General features: G+C 35.4%; 4 protein-coding genes across 8 annotated transcripts; 2 read left to right on the top strand and 2 right to left on the bottom strand.

Annotated features, from left to right (window-relative positions):
* Window positions 1-459: 459 nt before the first annotated feature.
* LOC130817824 (uncharacterized) lies at window positions 460-2070 on the top strand. The gene has a single exon (XM_057683738.1). The coding sequence runs from the start codon at window positions 698-700 to the stop codon at window positions 1514-1516; it is 819 nt and encodes a 272-aa protein (XP_057539721.1). The 5' UTR covers window positions 460-697; the 3' UTR covers window positions 1517-2070.
* Window positions 2071-2115: 45 nt separating this feature from the next.
* On the bottom strand, window positions 2116-5671 carry LOC130817823 (pentatricopeptide repeat-containing protein At5g64320, mitochondrial-like). The gene has a single exon (XM_057683737.1). The coding sequence runs from the start codon at window positions 5017-5019 to the stop codon at window positions 2827-2829; it is 2193 nt and encodes a 730-aa protein (XP_057539720.1). The 5' UTR covers window positions 5020-5671; the 3' UTR covers window positions 2116-2826.
* A 6738-nt stretch (window positions 5672-12409) lies between these two features.
* On the bottom strand, window positions 12410-12929 carry LOC130818551 (uncharacterized). Its single transcript, XM_057684716.1, has 2 exons — window positions 12876-12929; window positions 12410-12817 (listed from the first exon to the last, which is right to left on the bottom strand). Exons 1-2 carry the CDS (start codon window positions 12927-12929, stop codon window positions 12410-12412), a joined length of 462 nt encoding a protein of 153 aa, XP_057540699.1.
* Window positions 12930-14533: 1604 nt separating this feature from the next.
* LOC130817826 (uncharacterized) lies at window positions 14534-22699 on the top strand. 5 transcript variants are annotated; one of them, XM_057683742.1, is made up of 7 exons: window positions 14534-14757; window positions 15983-16140; window positions 20447-20507; window positions 20630-20765; window positions 20917-21244; window positions 21630-21758; window positions 21833-22699. In XM_057683742.1, exons 2-7 carry the CDS (start codon window positions 16047-16049, stop codon window positions 22261-22263), a joined length of 1179 nt encoding a protein of 392 aa, XP_057539725.1. In that variant the 5' UTR covers window positions 14534-14757; window positions 15983-16046; the 3' UTR covers window positions 22264-22699. The 5 variants fall into 5 exon arrangements, with proteins under 5 accessions (XP_057539725.1, XP_057539722.1, XP_057539723.1 ...); XM_057683739.1 differs by having other exon boundaries at window positions 14535-14757; window positions 15980-16140; window positions 21830-22699; XM_057683740.1 differs by having other exon boundaries at window positions 14535-14757; window positions 21830-22699.
* The last annotated feature ends 101 nt before the right edge of the window (window positions 22700-22800 follow it).

The raw sequence follows: 22800 nt of genomic DNA on the forward strand, positions 1-22800 counted from the left end.
ACGTCATTTAACTTTTAACAACTACTTAAACTATTACGTCGAATATGATGGTGTATGGTCTTAAATGGGTTCTAAATAATCTTAATTTGATTATGCATGCTTTACCTATTTTACCCTTTATAATTAATTTTAAATTGGGGAATTTGTCATTAATAATACAACCTATTTGCAATTCGCTGAGAATAAACCCTCTTATGATTTATTTTTGAACAAATCCATCTAAGGGGTTCCTTGCTGAGAATAATACAACCTATTCGCAATTAGCTAAGAATGAACCTTGGTTACATGTTTGATAACCTATAAACATTAGATGAGTTTATTCTCATAAATAAACCCCTTAGGTGGATTTATTAAAATAAATCATATGTTAATTTATTGTGAACGGATCGCGAATAAGTTGTATTATTAATGATAAATTTCTATTTTAAATTTAATCTACCTGTTCATAGAGAAAAAGACATGTCTAAATGTGAAGACTTCAAATTTAATTCCATACTTGTTCGCTCTTATAGATTCAAACCTTAGTGACTAAGCTCCAAGTCCTCCCCAAAAACACCCTACTATTCAATTAGCAACGTCAATTCCTTAAAAACCCTAAATTCATCCACACTCTTCCTTCTTCTATTCGAAAAATCCCAAAACCCTAAATTCCCACTCTCTAGTCTTCTTTATGTAATTACAATCAAAATAAATCAAAATGACCCAAAACGTCTGTCACAACTGTAACTCCGGCGACCATTGGATCCTCCATAACGACCTACGAAATCGTGCAAACCCCCTAAAACTCTGCACTTCATGTGTTCTCAAACTCCATCTGACGTCGTTTTGCCCTACTTGTTTTAACCTCCATGACCCGAACTCCTTAAACCCACCTCCATGTCTCTCTTCATCTTCTTCGAACAATCGTACCCTCACGTGCTTGAAATGCAATTCAATCTCTCACATCACATGTGTCCCTCCTAACACCCCCAAATCTCCTTACCTCTGCTTTCTTTGTTCAAATCCTAATTTCAAGTTATTCGATTTTAAGAAACCCAGAAAATCTCAATCCAATAATGGGTCGGAACCCGGGCTTGTGTCTGGGTCTGGGTCCGAAGCAGAAAATCGACAGGTTATTGATGAGAAGGCTGCTAGGATTCTGACGTTAGCAGCGAGGATTACGAAGATTTCGATGAATAAAGTGGTTGTTCAATCGTCAAGTGAAGCTGAGAGAAAAGTTAGAGAATCTGCATTGGCTAAGAAACGAGCGAAAGAAGCAATTGACTATGTCATGAGTATTTCTTCAAAGTTTAATAATATCAAACCGAAGAAGGTTATTAATAATAATGTTGTTGTTCCGGTTTTAGCTCCTGATCCGGCCCCGAATTTAAACCCAATTAAGGTTGAGAAAATTGGTGGGGTCTGCAATGGTGGTGTTGATCAAGTCAGTAATGGAAACGGCCCAGTCGCGATGGCGGTGGAGAGTAATGGAGGGAGTAATGAGAATCTTAATCATATTGGGAAGGAATGTGAATAGTAAACATAAAGGTATCAACGATACAGTGATGAGAGCCATATTTTGCACTATGCATTAAATTAATTTTTGCTTAAGGTTGCTTGAATCGCAATTTGCTAAAAATTTATGGTCTGAAATTGGCTTGTTTTGGTTCGTAGAGGGATTAGTAAATTAGGTAATACCGTGTTTAGTTTTGTGATGTTGATTTATGAGTTGATATTTAGTGGATTTTGGATGAATTGTGTTGTGGTTGAGGGAGAAGATCAGTAGAAGATTAGAGATTTTTTTTTTAATGTTTTTTGATAAACATCCTCTGGCCTGGATTTTGAGTTTTTGTTATTTTGTAAAATAGTTTTTGAGGATGTAATTTGTAGTGTTCATGGAAAAAATTAGTTAGATCTCTATAATCCATGAATGTCAATTTTACTGCTGTTTTTAGACTTTGCTATTAATGGATTTTTGTAAACTAGTTTGAGGATAGAATTTTTATTGTTTAGGAAAAAGAAATTTTGGTGTTTTTTTATAATTACTACTATTATTAGTAGAAACTATACTCCTTTGTGGATTGCTCAAAAGGTTTTGCTGACTATACCTGAATTGGAGTATATTACTTTTAAACATTGAATGGCCGAATCATGTTGATCATCATACGAAAACGAAGCGTTACGAACAAATGGTGACAATGATACATGGAATGATCAAATGACTATACGACAGAAGTTACATATGTTATTGCAGATTTCTGCTTCAATACAGTACTAACAATCACACAAATTACATATTCTTATAAGTTTGGCTTTTAGAGGAACACTCCAACAGGGTGATTGGTTTTCTCCACAGGATTTTCTTCTGAACATTACCAGTAAAAAGCATTTAAGCTGTGTATAAAAGCAAAAATTTATAGGTCGCACTGAATGTGGCGCTTAATATTAATATGACTGAATGAGCTTGCTGTAAACTCTTACTCTGCCTTCAACCAGATGTATTGCAGACTACTCTGATCCAATCAAAACACACATGCTTAGCAAACAACAAACGAAAAGTTAGAATTGAGATGTTAAAGCTGGATATACTTATTCAGGTATGGACATATGGTAAGAGGTAATACGCATTTAAACAACTGCATATTAGTCAAAATTGTGATGCTGTCTATGCTCCCCTTATCCGGTTAGTCCTTCAGAAAGTGCAGTACATGCTTGATTTTGCAAGACTAGATTTCAGATTATAATACTTGAAGCTCTAGGCCTTGTCAAGAGACAGATCATTTGGTCACACATAAGAGAGGTGCTATTCATCTGCCAATTGCACAGCAGAATGGAACACAAAGCCGTTTACGCTTCCCCTAATTCTTCAGAAAGTATGCTACTAACTTCATCTTGCACAACCGAATTGTCAGATTCTGATAACTGAAGCTCTGCTTCTTGCCTAGAGATAGATCCAATGAGCCACCCATGAGTACTAGCATCTGGAACCCAACCTTTCTCTAACATCAAATCAAGCAGCTGGCATGCCTCAGTTTTATATCCCTCTTTGCAAAGACCATTAATCAGTAAGTTGTAAGTTCTCGGGTCGATAGCCTCACTTTCATGGCAAAGTTTTCTTATTGTCATCCATATTTTATGTAACTGAGATTGGTCGGCTAAATGTGATAAAACGCTAGCAATTGTTACACAATCAGGTTGTGAACTTTCATCGACCATCTCATTGAGAAGCAAAACACAATAATTTGTTTCACATAACGCAACCATGCACTGAATAAGTCTGCAATATGCATCCACATCGAGAACCAGGCCACGTCTAAAAATTTGAGAGAAGAAAGCTAGAGCTTCCGATAGCCTGTTGAGTCTTAACAAACCATACGTTATAGCCGAATAAGTACAAGTATCCACAGGATTCTTGCAATGTAGACCAATGTTTAGCAGCCTGATTGCTTCGTCCACTCTTCCAACTGAACAAAAACCTTTGATCAAACTGCTGAAGGAACAAGAACTAAGGGCGGAACTTCTAGATGACATATATATAAACACTTTAGACGCGTCTTGAAACTTGTTTAAATCACAAAGACCTCGAATTAGCTTGTCATAAGAATTGAAATCCAAAATCAAGTCTTTCTTACAGACTTGTTGAAATAGCTCCAGAGCATCCTCGTACTTGTTTAAATTACACTTGCCCATCACAAAGGCGGAGTAAGTAGAGGAGTCGGGTACATGGGATAAAGTGATCATTTTCCCAAGAATTTCATAAGCCTGCTTAACATAATTTATATTACAAAACCCTCGAATAAGAATATTCCAGGATAGATGGTCTGCAACCTCTAAATGTAACATTCTGTCGACTAGATCTATTGCATCGAGTAAGGAATGAGCATCACAGTAACCTTGAAGTAGCACATTGTACGGAGAAGGGCCAACGGCCTTATTATCAATATTATCTAACAAATTTCTTGCCTGGTCAAGCTTCCCAAGCTTACAACAAGCATTTAGAATGTCTACGAGCACCTCCGTTGAGGGACTAATCCTGGTATTTCCCATCTCATGGAATAGCTCAATTGCTATCTCGAGGCAGAGATTCATGCACAAACATTTGATCAGCGACGAGTACATGCAAAAATCAGGCTTAAACTCTGAAGTTCTCATCATGTTAAACAGCCTTATGGCTTTTTCCGGCTTATTCTCTTTACAAAACAATGGTATGATATTTGTATAGAATTTCAAATCAGGCTTCACCCCGCTCTCAAACATCTCGTTAGTCACACCAATTGCTTCTTCCACAAAATTTGCAGCCAAAAGGCCATGTATAACGATCTCAAAGGTCCTACAATTAGGAACACACCCTTTCTTCTTGATCTTTCTAAATTGATCTAATGCATTATCGACCATGTCCGCATCAAACAATGATTTTATCAAATAATTCAATGTATCAACGCTAGGAAGAATCCCTGCTTTCACCATCTCCTTATAGATGAATAACACGTCACAAAATTCTCTCTTTTCCTCCACAAGAGCTCTTAAGACATCATTCCACTTAGCAATACAAAGCTTATATCCAATAGAATTTATAACCAAAATCACCCTACTTGCTTCATCTAACCTACCATTACCAACAAAAATATCCACTAACTCACTAAGAACCGCTTCTGCTCCTTCACACCTATCCTGAACCATCGCCCTACAAAACCCCTCCATCTCATCCAAGTTTCCAGCAAAACCTAACTTCAATATAATCCTAGAATAAGTAGTAGCTGTATGCCTAAACTGTTTTTGAAGAGAAGCCCATTTGAATACCTTAATAGCTGAGTTCAAATCATTAATACTATCCAAAACCTTAATCAGTTTCTCATGACACAACCCATTCTTTAGGTACTGTATCCTAGGGTCAATCTCACTCCTATTTAGCACCTTTTGGTAAGATTTTGGACAATTTTCAGCATGAATTACACTAGACAGTGAACTAATATGCTTAACAGGAAATACCCATTTTGAAACTCTATTAATAACGACCCAAGGTGCAAGCCTTATAGCCATTTGGTATCAAAATCATTGCATAAAGGTATCTAACTACCTTTTTGTATTGTTTTTTTCCTTTTAATTGATTCAAGACTTCAAATTGAGATTGGAAAGTCTATGAAAAACTATGATAATAGAAAAATATGATTAACTGGAAATAACCATCCACAAAATCTATTAAAAATACTCAAAAGATGGAAACTTTTTAACCATATGAAAGTAAAATCATTGCATATTGGTACCTAGTTACCTCTTGTTGATGCTCTTTGCCCTTTAATTGTGTTCTAAGACTTCGAATTTTGATAGGGTTGGTCTATGAATAACTAGGATAATAGAGGATTTTAAGGTGAAAGGCTAACCTTTACAGCAACAAAAGTGATAACAGATCTCGAAGAATTTCAGAGGAGGGTGATAGCTCAAGATTTAAGGGAAACGGATAACTTGCTTAGCTTCCGCCTTCCGAAATCCGCCGTAGACGAGCCCCAACCCAGAACTAAAAAACCCAAAGTTTTACAATCATAAACTACTTGCTGTTCATCAATAGAATATAAGCTCACATATGTATCGAATCTTTGCCCTTAATAATGTTATTTAGGAAGTTATTTCCAACCCTGTGTTATGCTAATGGGAAATTTCTCATAATATATCTAGTATGGTATCTCAAAAAATATTTTTTTTTTTGATCAAACTGCTCTTTCAAATGACAATTTGGTATTTCTTTTGGGTGAAACTTAGTTACAAACTTACAATTTATATTAAGTGGGGGAAGAGTAATGCCAGATGTATGTCGAAGTAGAAACATCCACATGTTGAAGTATATATTTTATCCCAATCCAATTCCATGACGTCGAATGTGATTGAAGATGGTTGAAGGTGGTTGAAGATCTTTGAATCAACCTACAAAACGAACAAAGGTTAATAACCGGGGACGCCACCCAGGAAAGTCCCTCTGATGCTTAAGTCAGCTGAAGGTTGAATGTGAATATAAATTTGGAATTACTTAGAGAGAATATCGGAGAAAACGCACTTCATTAGGATGTTTTGTGAGTATTTATAGTCGTTGGCTATGTACTAATATTAAAATCGACAGAAACTGTTTTCGAACTTTTAATTGGTGAAACCAATCATACGTAACTCGGGATTGGGGTTGAATATTTCATTGACTATGTTTGAGTTGGACTTGACCAAATCATATGACTTCTTTGACCATATGTGAGGCCCAATTAATATTGGGGCCTAAGACCCAAAACATTAGCGCCACACACATAGCGCGTTAATGTCGAACGATAATTAGCGGATTGTGTGCGCAACCTTGACGATGATGACTTTTGATGAACATATAATGAGATATATCACCCCAACTCTTGCTAATGAAGGCTTTTTAATTTTTGACAAAGCAACATCTCCGTAAGAAAGTGAGCATATACTTTGAAAAACAATGACTTCTCGTGTTCTTTTTGACACGCGTTTACTATTTTTGTCATAGTTTTTAGTATATAACTCAGAATGTTGCAAGATTGGTGGCATTGGAAAGTAGACTTCTAGGACTTTCCAACGACATATTATATACCACAAACGGATGTCGCGATTAGACGTTATGATTGTTCAAACCCAACAGCTCGTAAATGACATGGATAAAATTTCATGAAGTGTAAAATGTTTGTATGATATGGGTCTCTTCAAATGAGTTCGAGTATACATCGTAATGGGGAGTTTGTTTTCTCTTCTTTTTGTATATATGTAAATCCTTTCTCATTCAAACTCTTCCCTTGCATAAAGATTGCGTGCTTTTCCTTTCTTAACATCTAGATGACCCCTAAGGGATTTGAGCATGTTAGACCTTAAAATCCACCTTGGGCTAATAAAGCCCCAAGGAGAACTTTAGATACATTTTTGATAAAGTTGGCAATTAAAGATTTTGGTAAGTTGTTGTATGGTAGGTAAATGGATGTCCTTCCCATGCTTCATTTACAACATATAAGAGAGAAGAGAAAAGTGAAAACAAAACCAAAAGTAGGTTGGAGGCTTGTCTTTTTTGGACTTGTGAAATGACTTAGGATATTTTTTGAGGTTTTGGTATCTTTACATGCAAGCACATTTATTTTCTTCTCATCCCCTTAAATCAATTTTAGAGATGAGAGAGGGGAACTCAGTGCTATCATTTCGTTGTAATCACCCCTAGGTGATGATCTTCTAATTGGTACCGAGTCATGACTTAACGATGAACTTGTGAAAGCCTGGAATGTTCGAATGATCGTCAACATTAATCACTGCTTCATGATTTTTGTTCTGTAGGGTAGCTTATTAGCCTCCAAATAATGATGATCGTTCGGTTATTACACGACAACTATTGTTGATCGGGACTTTACGTCCTTCAATAGTAATACCGCAAGTGCACGGCGTAGCTTAGTACGACGACAAGTACGGGTCGAATCCACAAGGAGTGGGGGTTAAGTCAATAGTTTCTCAATTGATTAGTATGTTTGAAAGCATATAATATGGTGTTTGGTGGTAGAAATAATTAAAGCAAGCAATTAAAAATACTTAATGAAAATGAAGCATAAAAATAAATAAGAATGCAATGAACTAAAGTAAGGATAAAATGATCAATAAGCTAAAGAGGCATAGGCTAGGGTTTCTCACCAAAGTAGTGTTTACTAAACTTTAACTAAGGTCATGGATGTCTTGTTATGGAGAAGAACGTATCTCAAAAGCTTCCTAAAACATACTTAACTACCTATTATCATGGAGCTAAGCAGTCCTGGCAGCAGCAATTAGAAGCAAAAAATATGATTGGACTTCAAATGATATTTAAAAAGACCGTAAAAGCTGCTGCTGCCCATCTCGCTCGACCAATTGAGCCACCATCAGGTACAATATCAGAAACTTTAAAATTTGGACATAATGTGAAAATTAGCTCTACTCGACCCGAGCCTTCTTGCTCGATCTGGTCGAGTGGATGTCCTGTACCCCTGAAATGCATCCTACTAATGATCAGAAGCTACTGGAAGTTTGACTACAGCTCGCTCGACCCGAGCCACCTCGCTCGACCTGTCGAGCGACCTTCGGGAATTTAGGTATATGCTTCTGGATTGCTCTAGCTACCTTGGCTTGAGCTAATTTTGGTCGAGTGGGTCTACTTTGGCTTCTTTTGGCTTGTTCTTGTGGCTTGCCTTATGATGTTTCACTTCTTTGAGCCCTCGGCGTTTAGCTGAGCAATGTATGTAACAAAAGGGGCTAGTTTGTGCTCGATTTTGATGATTAAATCCTGAAATGAAATAAAACACCAAAGCAACAAAACAAGCGTAAAATCCAATAAAACAATGAAATAACATATAATTTCCTCACGCTAAACGAGCCACTTATAGGGGTAAAAATAAAGATAAAATGTAGCTAACAAACTCCCCCAAGCCAGACCCTTGTTTTTCCTCAAGCAAGCATTGTATTATCATAAAGAGAAAAGATCGGGAACCAACATAGATGCCACATGAATGATCTAACAACATCTATGATCATGAACACACAAGCTAAAATTTGTCAAAAGATGTATGATAGATTAGCAAGCTATGATTATCAATTCTAAAAATTTTGAAGTGCATTCCTATTCTACAAATTATTTCCAAAAACAAGTTGTCAAGCAATGACCTTACCATACTGAGTTTAAGACTCCCAAATAATCAAAATGGAAATTAAATGAACCTCACTTTGTTGGTTATGTGGCCAAGGATGAAAAAAATAATTCGCTCAATAATTTCCTGGAGTTATACTCATTCTCTCATCCTATGGCTCAAAGAAGAAGGATGTGAGCCTCTAACAGAGATGTGTCAAAGTTTCGCACCTCAATACTCGGGGTCTCAAAGGCTTTTATGCTTTACTAGGAGGTTGGTAGACTATTCAAGAATGGGATAATGTGGTGAAATGGGAAGGTTTCTTCAAAAGAGGGTTAAGTGATGAAAAGATGGAAAAGAGGGTGTAATGTGATAGAAATGGGATTTTATGGAAAGGCTAATGTGATAGCATGACTAGCTAACATATGATTAAGAGGAAAATTTGGCATTTTTACAATAAAAAGCTTTCTTCTACTTATCATCATTCATTCATTCTTTCTTTCTTTTTCTTTTTCTCTTCTCTTTCTTTTTTTTTTTATTGTTGAAATTTGAAATCGAAATGTATGTATATAGGAAGTGTATTGATTCATATTGAAATTCAAATTAATCATTAAGAACTTCCATAATCTCTAAAATATAGTTTATATTGCAAAATAACACAAGATTCAAGAAGATACACAAGGATGTAGAAGATAATGATGATAGGGAATGCCAAAATTATGATCAAATTATGCATAGTAAGCTTAACTAGTATGCTCAAAGGTATAAAGGTGTGAAAGTAGAGATGGATGATTAGTAATGAAAGAAATAGTGGTAAAGGTAAGAAGGGAAAAAATTGGCATAGTCTAACACAAACAAGTAGATTCACATTAAGCCCAAGTCCTCAAGTTATGCCTAGTGCGCTACAAATCCACAATCTCATAAATAGACAAGTGATATGTGCGGAAGAGGCTCAATCATGACTCATGGCTTTAAAATATGTCCAAAAATGTCCAAAGGCGGTGCCACAAACAAAATCAATGCTCAACTATTGTTTTGAAAACTCAAGGTTCATAGGATTGCAAATCAAAAATTTAGAAGAAATAATCTAAACTTGCCAAGGTATCATACATAAATTAAGAATATAGCCCAAAATGAAATCAAGTTAGCTATTGAAGATAAAAAATGTGATGAATGTGATTCAAAACATTGAAAACACAATCAAATTAAGAAAATAGTAAGCTAAATTACAAAAGTAATAAAACAAAAAGGAAATCAAGTATATACACAAGAACCTAAGGAGACCATAAACACAACACCTCCCCCAAACCGAACTGAGCAGTGTCCTCAATGCGAAAAAAAGGCATTAGAGAAGGTGCAAGGACTGTAGTCGTCACTCTCATCTCCTTCTTCATCATCATCATCATCATCTCCCTCATCATTATTATCATCATCATCATCTCCCCCGTCATGTGCCCCAGGACCAAAAGATGTACTAGCGCCCCCCCCCCCCCCCCCCCCCTCCCCCCCAAGAACCATAAACATAACCAAAATCACCTGGTGGCAGTGTGTACCATGATGGGTACACGTGATCCGAGGCGATATGCCCCTGCCGGTAATGATGGTCATATATGGGATATTGGCTACGCTGGTAATCGACCATGAATTGGTTGAATCGGCTCTACTGCGCCTCTATCCGGTCAAGCCGCTGATCAAAGCCGTCCATACGCAGATGTAAACGCTGTAGGGAGGCCAGGACGGGATCAGGGTCGGATGGTGGGGTGATGGTGGGGGTGGAGGTGCTGCATGAGAGGTGCCACCAAACTCGTAGGTAGAGGATGTGCCTCCTTGTTCAAATGCCGGTGAGGGGCGACGTTCCTCGTTTGTGGAGGAAGAGCCACCTCGTCCTCGACGAGAGTACTGATTGTGGAAAGCCTGTGGTGGTGGCCTTTCCACTGTTAGAGGGTCAGGTGCTCGCCTTTCTGGTCCAAAGAGATATGTGGGACGATTTGGGATTAAATCGAGAAGATCTTGGGTGAGGAGAGGGATACCAATTTGTTGGTCATGAATCTTCCACCATGTTTGACCATTAGTAAGCTCTAGCCACTTAGATTGAACTAAGTGGATCATACTGATGGTGGTGGTCTCTCTAGATTATACCCTTTCCCCTCTCCAACCAAAATGCATAGCAATTTTGATGATGAGTCCGCTAAACTGTATCGGTGTACGAACAATATTAGGTTGATTAATGGTATGGCGGAGTGTGTGGACTAGAAGCCTAGCTAAGTTAAAGGTTAAACCCCATTCAGGGCGGAGGAATGAGCCTAAAGTAATCAAATCATTACTATTGGCCTTATTGGACTCAAATTTGGCCGTGATAATGAAAGCTATGAACTTGAGCCAAATCTTGATGACAGGGTGATGGACCTTTTTTAGAACTAAGTTCTGCAGGTTGGTCAAGTGTTCTCCTGATATTAACGGCCAAATTTGGGAAGGGTGCTGCTTATAATCTAATCCCCCTCCGGTTTTGTTCAGACCAAATAAATCTGCAAGCTCAGTCATAGTGAGTTGTCGCTCAATTCCATCTATCCTAAAATATAATGAGGTCTCCCCATAATCATCCTGTGTTATGGTCAAGGAACTCAGAAACTCGAGGAGTAATTCGAGGTATGTTTCCCTATGCGTATTAAACATAAAACCCATGCCTATGGCTCTAAAAAAATGCATAGCATACTCATATAAATCTAGGTTTCTAAGCACATTAGCACAAATAAACCAAGTGGTAATGATAGGTCTTTCCTTGAGGTTTTGAAACTTATCTCGTTGATCTTCATTCCTGAAAACAATGTTGGGGTAGTCCTCATCCGGTTCAATTACTGGTTCTTGTTGTGGTGATGGAGTCCTTTCTCTCCTTCTTTGCCTCCTAGGTGCTATAGCTTGTTTTTGTTGATGAATTTCCTATAACAAAGACTGACAACAAGCAAAGAACACAAAATCTCTACTAAAAAGCAAAGATTATTAGTAGAAAGCAAATTAAAACTCAAATCTTAAATAATTTAACAAATTTTATCTCAATCTTACAAACCCTAAATTGGATGGATGTTGGTGAGAATGGAGCAATGTGGATGTAAATGATGAATTTGAAGAGTGAAATGTTGTTGTTGATGAGTGAAATTAGAAGGATTGAAGGATTTTAGGGTTTAGGATTTGAGTTTGTAGTGAGAGAAAGTGATGCTACTCGAGTGAAAATGGTGAGAAATGAGGGTTTAGTCGAGCAAATCTGGTTTTAAACAAGCATTCTGTCAGAATCTGCTCCACACTCGACCTGTCGAGAGAAGTACAGGTCTCATTTTTTTTGCGTTCTGTTCAGCTGCTAAGTATTCTGGAAATATTTGCTAAATTTCTCGAGTTGTCAAGCGAGCTATAGAAGGGCTGCTCGACTGGTCGAGCAACTCCCCTGTTCCATTGTCTAATGCCTAATGGTTGCTCGACCCGAGCGGACTTTGCTCGGCTGGTGGAGCGGGGTGTTTTTCAGCTAATATCTCATTCAGACCACCTGTAGTGCAATGTCACATTTAAAATACCCTTTTGCTTGACCCTGCAACATCACTTCTGCAGATTTCTCAATTGTATGCACACTATGAACAAATCAACTATCAAATCCTGCATCCATTAACTTAGTACAAGCATGCTATATAAAATATGATACATAAATGAAAACAAAAACAAGAAATAAAAGTGAATATACACAAAAACATACCAAAAGTTGGGTTGCCTCCCGACAAGCGCTTGTTTAAGGTCGTTAGCTTGATCGTTGCGCATTATTCATTCAGAACACGTAAGGGCTCAAACGGCATTACCACTGGCCCTGCTAAAGGTTCACCTGCGCGATAGTGTTTGACACGTTGACCATTCACCTTGAATGTTTCCCCTTTCGCATTCGACAGCTCAAGGAAACCATAGAGGAATACCCTTGTGATCTTGAATGGACCCGTCCAACGTGACTTCAGTTTTCCTGGAAATAACCTCAAACGGGAGTTGAATAGTAACACCAATTGTCCAACCTCAAAGTTACTTCTGATAAGACTTTTGTCATGCCATCGCTTGGTCATTTCCTTGTATAGCCTCGAACTCTCGTACGCATCCAAGCGTATCGCATCAAGTTTGTTGATATCCAACAATCTCTTCTCACCAACACGCAGTAGATCATAATTAAGGGCTTTGATTGCCTAAAATGCTCTATGTTCAAGCTCTACTAGTAAATGGCATGGCTTCCCATAAACTAACTTGTAGGGTGTAGTTCCAATAGGGGTTCTGTTCTGTAGGCCCAAAGAGAGTCATCCAACTTGTTTGCCCAATATTTTCATGACCTTGCAACCGTCTTCTCTAAAATGCTCTTGATCTCTCGGTTGCTGATTTCAGCTTGGCCACTAGTTTGGGATGACAGCCAAGACCAATCTTATGATAAACCCCATATTTCTTCAATACACCTTCAAATCTCTTTTTCAAAAAATGTTGGCCTCCATCACCAATCAATACCCTTGGTGATATACTTTAGTTGCTTTTAGTGTATTAGCCCTACAACATATTAGAAACCTTAACTCACAAAACACCTTAATGATGTTCTAAGACCCCTTTTATAGTCCTACAACATATTAGGAACTCTAAGTAAAGGCCTTTAAGCCCAAGCAATTCTGCAACAAAACAAAAAAGTCGACAATTTGTGGGCTACTCTCTGCTCGATCGAGTCGAGCGGGTCCTTCAATAGCCTACTGCCTTTGAGTGAGGTACTACTTGGTTGTGCAATGTTTCCCTCGAGCTTTGCCTTGATCAAGGCTCCCCTCAACACCTTCCTTTAGCACTCCATAGCCTTCATTAAAGCATGTCATGTCATTCCTAATGATCACTTCATCAAGTAAGAAGTGATCCAAAGATTATCCTTCCATATCCTATGTCTCTCACATCTTTACTCTCAAGTGTGCAAGTTAGAGCATGGACAATGAGATGATCAAATTCATAATATCATGGGAATTAACTCTTGCTTCAACATATATAAAATGACTCAATAGTTGAAAAGAGAAAATTATAATTATTGCAGGAAAAACAATAGATTTTAAATGAAATTTCTAATATGTCAAACACCTAGCAACACATATATTGCAAAATATCAAAACAATCCTAATTTGTAAGAGACATTCTATGTGAACAATTAAACATATAGAAAGTGTAAATGAACAATTAAACATCGAATGTTTTGCGTAACTATTTTAGCTGTTTTTAGTATAATGATGTTGAAAACTACTATTGAAAAATGTCATTATTTGATAAAATAACTATTTAGATGGTATTAGTGGGGCATGTAGTTGTTTTCAAAATGTTGAAATTATAGCATTTCAAAATAAAAATTAGTGTTATAACTTTCTCTATATTTTTCTCAACAAATTATACCATTACACCTATCATATCTACTACTTTAATAATATAATATTAATTTATACACTTAATTAAACTCCTATATATCTTACTAGTATTGTTTACTACAACCAAAAGCTTGTACGACTATTCGTATAAGGTGTTTATTCGGGTCATCAGACCAATTTCGGGTGACGTGTTTCAGGTTGGTCTGAAATCTGGTCTTATGTCCACATTTACTTTACATAATTTTAAATTTATTTTAAAGTCGGATCAAATTGAATTCAATTACAAAGTCGGATAAATATGACTCAATATGCACTTATAACCTTAAATTGATCACTTACAACTTAAAAATAATCACTTTTTATAATTTTAGAGTAATCATTTATAACCTTAAAAAGATCACTTACAACTTAAGTAATCAATTAAAAAAATAATATAATTATATGAACTCGTCTCATGATGAGACAGTCTTATACAAGATGAGATAAAAAAAATTAGAAACTCTGATAGAAAAGAAAAACGCATATGGCATGAGCTGATGTGCATATGCCACGCTACACTTTTCCCTTTTCTCCCATTCTCCCTTTTTTCGTTGCTTAAAAACCCTAATACATCACCAACCGCCTCCACCCGTCAGCCTCTGCCGGCTGTGCTGCCGACCTGCCATCGCCCGTCGCTTCTCTTCTCTCTCATGATGTGCTGCCGACCTGCCGTCGCCCGTCGCTTCTCTCCCTCTGCCGGCTTATTTAAGGTATTTTCCATTTTTACATAACTTATTGTTTTAATCGTTAATCCTAATCGTTACGACATTGTTCTTCAATCATTAATCTTTATCATTAGATTTAGACATTATGTTTTTATGTTCTTTATTCTTTATTCTTTATTCTTTATAACTTTGAATTGTTTTGGAGTATTATGTTCTTTGAATTTTATGGAGTGTTATCTTCCTGATAATATTTCGGTTTGTTTGATAAAATTTGTGGGTTTTGTTGATTTTGATTAATTGATGTGGATTCAAATTTTGGGTAATTGTGGGGTGAAAAATATTAAATCTTTGATTAAAAGCATGTTTTTTTGTATATATGTTTTTTAAGATTGTAATTTGGTTTTGGATTAGTGGGTAAAAATTTAAGTAGATTCTGATTGGATGAATGGGTTTTAAAAGTTGGATTGATTTAATTGGATTGCTGGTTTACAAGTATAATGCTTGGTTAAACTCTGTTAATTTCATCTTTTGATTTAAGTTTTGATTTTTGAATTGTGAGGTAAAAAAAATCCATTGATTACAAATCAAATTTTGTTGAAGTCGATGAAAACTTTTTAAAAAATTTCGTCCACTGTATTTTCTAACCATCAGATTACCATCATTCAGCAGACCACCATGTTTTTCTTTCCCCATTTTTTTCTTGGTCGATTACATGATTTGATGGTCGTGTCCATTTATTCCAGCAATAACTAGGTTTCTACGTTTTTAAGTTTTGACAAACATTTTGGAAACCTAAGTAGATCAGTATAGTCTCGCAATTTCTCATTTCTTTTTTTTTTTTTTTTGAATCGTATTGTTTATAGCTTAAAATTTACTGAATATATTTTATCCACATCTTCAATCTTGATATAATTGTCATTAATACTTCTAATTGTTTTGATTCATGACACCCATTTTTAAGAAAAGTAGAAATATCGGTTGTTCGGTTGTTCGTTTAAGGATTTGACTGGTATAGCTTTTCAAACTTCAAAGAGAACTTTATGGATGATGATTGATGAGAGTAAATTGATTTCCCAAAATTGGTTTATGTAAAACTTGTTTTGATGGGTTATGATGTAGTTCTTTTATTGGTTATACTTTGAACAATTTGATTTCAGCCCCTTTTTGCTCTATTTAAAAGTCTTTCTTTTGAAATGAATTATATAGCATTACGCTCTTGGAACATCATATATTCATATCCTATTATATCATGTATTATGTATTATAGCAGTGATTGGTGCTGGCAATCATTGGATTACAGTTAGTTTTTAAAGTGTCAACCTAGAACATAGATAATGGAGCAGCAAACCAAGCCAGAAGCTATTGAGAAAAGGCCAGGAATTCTCGTAATTGGATCTCCCGGTGTTGGCAAGCGCACCATTTTGTCCAGTATGTTTTTCTTTTGGCTTCTTTCATTGTTGATTGTGTCAAAATATTGTAACTAGTTTAAATTTTCATGTCATTGCTCTCTCAAGATGATCCATTAAGATCTTTTGCTAATTTTAGTGTTGGAGTCTTTGAGACATTTTAATACTTGGATGTGTTCATTAATAAAATTGTCTTGAAACTTTAACAAGTGCTACATTTTATATCAATGCTATTTTAGGATTTTGGGCTGGTTTTGAATTGAACTATTAATGTAAAGAAAAGGTTTTAAAGAGTGAAAAGGGTAACTGTATTTCATTAATATCGTGTGTATATATATATATATATATATATATATATATATATATATATATATATATATATATATATATATATATATATATATATATATATATGCTATTACAACAACTAAAGAGTTATAAGGAGTATAAACAGAAAGTGCATAGCAGAAGCTAATAATAAGGAATTAAGTACGTAGTGAAAGCTATTAATAAGGAATTAAGTACATAGTGGAATATTATGTATTCTAGGTGTGTTCTCAAAGCTAAAGGACAAGTTTTATTGAACATCTGTTGCACAAACGTTACTACATGAATTAAAATGTTTGGCTTTTAGAAATAATCAAAGTATGAAGATGAGAGTAGCGGAAATCTAATGATTTGATGGATGACTGGATATACCTTGAGGGGTATGATTAGAAATAATGATGTAAGAAAAATTTTAGGAGCTGTAATATTGTGGATATGACGAAAGAAAATCGTTTAAGATAGTGGACAGGTGCAAAAATAAGGTATTGGCAAAACATTAAAGATGATAGAAAGTTAGAGCTTAAGGAACTTCAAAAGAAGAAGGCGAGGAAGATCAAAGATGCTTTGGAGTACATGAGTGAAAAATGACATGAAAAATTTAAACTTACAAATTGAGATGGTAGAAAATCTTTGTGAATGGAGAAGAAAAACCCATTTGGACGATCATTGAAACTGATATATTGGTTCATATAGTCGATCCTAATATTTGGAGATTAAGGCTTTGTTATTCTTCACTTTGATCCAAAAAGAGTGTTTCCGTTATGAAAATGGGTGCTTTGTCAAGTTTGTTATTTACAAGAACTAAGAGCTAAACTGAATAATACTTGATATTCCTTTTAGCATGACTTTTGCAAATGTTCCCGATTTAGGGCAATGATAACTTTTTCATCTCTTCATAGTGGTGTAGAATTGTCCGGGAGAATGTCATTTGGTAGATTTGAGGGTTGTTTTTGATTAGCAATAGCATGGAGTTGGTACAAATATCGTTCGCTTGTGTAAGGAATGTATGTTTGGTAAAAGTTCCCAAAATACTGCTAGCTAAAGCTTTAATGCATACCGACAATTGTTTATAGGAAAATTTTGAATTAATCTTTTAGTCTCTACAAAGGTTTAGAATTTGAAATATTCGAGCTACAATGAAGTGAATTGTTTTTTTGATTTGTCAATGCACGCTGTGATTTGAGATCCCACTTGTGTAAAATTTCTCATGTTATTGCGATGGTGTGGATAAGTTCAACAACCATTTCTACAACATTCTTCTTCCTCCATTTCAAAACATTCTTTTCTCTCTTTGTTTCAGTTCATACAACATGAACAATGTCAAAGCCTTAGTTCTAATAAAATAGGGTTAGCTCAGTGTATTATATGAATATATGATGTTCCAAGAGCGTGATGCTATACAATTCATTTTATAAGAGGGATTTTTAAATAAAGCACAAAGAAGTTAAATTTAAATTGTTCAAAGTATAACTAATAAAAGAAATACATTAGAACCCATCAAAACAAGTGTTACATAAACCAATTTTGGGAAATCAATTTACTCTTCAATCATCATCCATAAAGTTCTCCTTGAAGTTTGAAAAGCTATACCAGGCAAATCCTTGAAACGAACAACTGATATTTCTATATTTCTTAACAATCAGTATGATGAATCAAAACAATTAGAAGTAGTAATGACATCTATATCAAGATGTGGATACAGGTATATGCAAAATTAATACTTTCAATATCAAAAAAGTGAAATAATAATTAAATGATCTGAAATGTTAACTAATATTATTATTACTAGATTCAATAAATTTCAAGTCATAAATAATACGATTTGAAAAAAAAAGAATGAGAAACAATTGCGAGACTATACTGACCTACTTAGGTTTCCTAAATGTTCGTTGAAATTTAAAAACGTAGAAACGAGTTATTGTTGGTATCGGTGGACCTGACCACAAAATCCTATAATCGACTAAGAAATAAATTGTCAGAAAAGAAGATGGTAGTGGTGGTTTGCTGAATTGTGATCTAGTCGGTGGTCGGAACAGAAAATGATGGCAGTTTACATTGGAGATATGAAGTATAATTCTGTTTGGGTGAATGTCATTTGGTAGTTCTGAGGGTTGTTTTTGATTAGCAATAGCATGGAGTTATTACAAATATCGTTCGCTTGTGTAAGGAATGTTTGATTGGTAAAAATTTCCCAAAATACTGCTTGCTAAAGCTTTAATGCATACTGACAATTATTTATAGGAAAATTTTTGAATTAATCTTTTAGTCTCTAAAAGGTTTAGAACTTTAAGTAGTTTTATTAAAATGACCGTAGGTTTTACAAAGTATATTTCCAGTATAATATATAATATGTTTGAAAACATTCGAGCTACAATGAAGTAGATTTTTTTTGTGATTTGTCAATGCACGATGTGATTTGAGATCCCACTTGTGTAAAATTTCTCATGTTATTATGATGGTGTGGATAAGTTCAACAACCATTTCTATAATATTCTTCTTCGTCCATTTCAAAACATTCTTTTCACTTTTCATTTCAGTTCATACAACGAGAACAATGTTCAAAGCCTTAGTTCCAATAAGATAGGGTTGGCTTAGTGTAATATAATTGGCTAGTTAATTTGCTTTTTGAATTCGTGATTAGCTCAAGATAGCCAAAAAAGACCAAAATTTGCTTCTTTCGATTCGCGATCTCAAGGAAGTTAGCAAATCATGTGATAGTGCGTCACTATATGAAGTCAAAACAAATCAACGTGAGGATTCATCATTGTCCAAGATTATACTTTATTCGACCGTATCTAATACTAAACCGCCACTAAGAAAATGAATTCCAACGATACCAACATATATTTTCCTCGTCCATTCATCCCTATCTAATATCTTATGAAATTCTTCATGTCATCCTTCACCCCTGTTTTTCAATTCATTTTTGACTTCTTTTTTTCTAAGCTCCTTAATATTTTAACTTTCACTTTCCTAAGTGCATTTTCGGGTGCACATGACCAAACTAACATAAGATATCTCTTATCTTGTCTTCAAATATGCGTATCTAGCACCCTTTCTTATGTGCTCATCTCAAATTATATCCTTTATGATATGTTCATTGTCCACTCATCATCTCATCCATATTAACATACGCTTTTCAAATTGTATCCTTTATGATATGTCCACTCATATAACATATAGTATTGACCCCATCTCTCGCATCCGTCCATAACATTTCATAAAGTTTAGCTTATGGTCTCCCATCATTTCTCTTCCCACAATTTTTTGTCCCCTAGTAAAGGTGCCAAAGACCCTTGCCTTTTCTTTCTCCCTACTTCATGCGCCAATGACAATGGACAATTTTTTTGAATGGAGGGAACACAATTTAATGTTTTCATGCATAGAGATTTGGAACGCCATTCCATGACTTCGAAATTTCCATTCCAAATCACTAGCTAAACGCGTTCCAAATCCTCATAGTGTCGTTGTAGTTTGGTAGATCTCCAAGCAATATTAAAAGTTTTTTGGCCTTCATTTACATATTAAAGAAGAGAGAAGGGAGGAAGTTGAAGAGATAAAGACTAGTAAAATTGAATAAGTTATTTTAAAATGAATTTCTTAATGAACAAAAACCAGTTTTATTTTTTTGATATTGGTTTTTTTCAATATTTCCATAGCCAATTGTTCCTGAGTCACTATTGGTTGCGTTTTGCGTTCCGGTTCCTTCCCTCCAAGCAGCAATGCTCTCATGGGATTTCTAATTTCCTTGAGTAGCTAATTGTGGGTTATTCCTTGTTAAGGTCTGTTCTGAGAAATTGTTTCTCACCTTAATTTTTGTTGTTTTTATACAACACAGCCCATTTTATAGGTGGTTTGTGTCTATGTGTGTGTAGATCACTGTTCTAAACCTCTATTAGTGTGCGTGTAGATGGTGAAGTGTTCCATTTGTCAGTGGTAGATTGAATATTTGTCAGTGTAGTTTATTATCTTCTACTATTTAATTTTTCTGGTTATTTTAGGACTCCTTGCTGTGGATTTTGAAAAGTCTTGTGATACGTCATCTGAAATACTCGTAAAAGGGTATGTTGAATATCCTCATCAGGATCAAATTTCTCATTTTTGGATTTTCTTGATCTGTTAGCACATCTTTAGGAATTTTTATCATCCAAATATAAAGTAAAATGTTTCATTGTGCTGAACAGGTGGACAATTGACACAAAATATTATACGGCTGATGTTTCGATATGGATGGCTCATCTTCATGATGAATTTTCTTCCACTTTTCTGCCAGATTTCAGCCAGTTTGCTGCTATAGTGATGGTTTTTGATATGAGTGAGGCACGTATCATAATTTGTTTATCAGGTCATTGTGTTGTGGTTTTGCATCTTGGTACCTGATACTTCATGTGTGGTGCATTTGTGATCATTTCATGATTGCCATGTGATTAATAGTGATACTGCTTGCTTTTTTTTGTTGCACAATGTGCAGATGTCTTCTCTTGCTGCACTTAAGAAGTGGGTCTCTTTTACTGATATCCAGAAATCAGATATCCTATTGTGTATTGGAAATAAGGCGGATCTTGTTCCTGGTCACCCTGCTCATGACGAGTATAAAAGGCATTTACAGAGGCTTGAGAATCATTTTACTAGTTCAGACGTGGATTCCTATGAGTATGGAATTTCCGAATTTGAGGGAAGTAGTTTATTGGGCAACGAAGATTCATCTTATGATTTTAAGAGGTCATGTTGGGAATGGTGTATGGAACGGAACATTGAATATGTTGAGGCTTGCGCTTCTAGTGTTGATTTTGACAAATGTGAGTATCTTGATCTTTTATTGTCATTATTAATAGCTTGTCATATCACATATGTGTTTGCATGCAGTGCTTTTGATTAAAAGTGGAGGATGGTTGGTGATTCATGTGCCTTGGTTCAAAATTGTCAAAGGAAGATAGACATTGTTAAGCCTGTTTGTTTAGTATTAATAAATTAAATGTAAAACAAAATGTTGATTCTAATAATAAGATCAAAATAATTTCCCATGTTTCTCCCCCTCAATGAACAGAGAAAATGTGGAAGTGGATGTGTGGATTTGTAGAACCATAGCATCATTCTTTATGACACTAGGCACAATGATATTTTCTCGTTACAACTTTTGAGTACATTGCAAACTTGCTGATGCTAACCGTTTCTCTCGGACAGGTTTATCGATTGACGGTGATTCACAAGGAGTTGAACGACTTTTCAATGCAATTTCTGCCCATATGTGGCCTGGAATGGTTTTGAAATCCGGAAACAAAATTCTTACACCAAATCTACCAGAAAGAGAAGGTTCTAGTTTATCTATTATTTATCTTTAGTTTCTTGATGATTCTGAATGCTGATCATTACTTTCCTTACAGAAGATTCATCTGAAGATGAATCAGACTACGAACCTGAGTATGAAATTCTCTCTGGAGGTTCAGCCGAACAATGGAATGACACAGAAGGGTGGATGTCTGCAGTTCCTCCTAATGCATCTTTGGCTGAATCCGCTGACATAAAACCTGATTCTGGAGTTAAAGGCGTAGAAGTGTCAGCATCATCGTCTTCCGAATGTAAAGATCACGATGGAAAATTAGAAGGTAAAGAAGGCGAAGCATGTAATGATGATGATCTCGATAAGGGTTCACATATGGAGCTTGAGGATTTGGAGCAGTTAATGTCAGAAATTTCAAATATGCGCAGCAATTCAAGATTGATGCCGGATTTTCAGAGACGAGAAATGGCCGCTAAGCTGGCCATGAGGATGGCTGCTATGTTTGGCGACAACAGTGGTGATGAAGGACTAGAGTGATCCATAAACAGAGGGCAGCTGTTGTATCAACATCTGGTTGAAAGTGCTGATTGCCATCAAGCATCATCCATGATAGCATCTGAACTTTCAATGAAAGGGGAAACTAAGGCAAGGTTTCTGCCATTAAAGCTCATATGATCAGCATCTCTTGGAACTTTTTTTTTTTTTTTTTTTTTTTTTTTTTTTTCAGTGTAATAGTGTCTTGGTTTTGACTCTGATATATACATAATTTTTATCATTAAATCATTATAAGTGAATTTAGTCCCTTATCCATTGTTTTTGAAATCGCAATTTAAATCATAAAAACAGGTGAGCAATTAGGATTGTAGTGGGTAGGATCGGAATGTCGATAGAACTTATGATTCTAATTGAGGATCATAACACGAATTTACGATCTTACGATTTAATTTAACAATTTAGTCTTAATTATTATTTATTTTACTTATATACCATCTTTTACTATTTTCTATCTCATACATATGGGTATCAAATATTTTATAATCATAATTTTTTTAAATTGAAGTTCTTTTTAATAAA

Source organism: Amaranthus tricolor, chromosome 7 (genome assembly GCF_026212465.1).
Source record: "Amaranthus tricolor cultivar Red isolate AtriRed21 chromosome 7, ASM2621246v1, whole genome shotgun sequence".
NCBI lineage: Eukaryota > Viridiplantae > Streptophyta > Magnoliopsida > Caryophyllales > Amaranthaceae > Amaranthus > Amaranthus tricolor.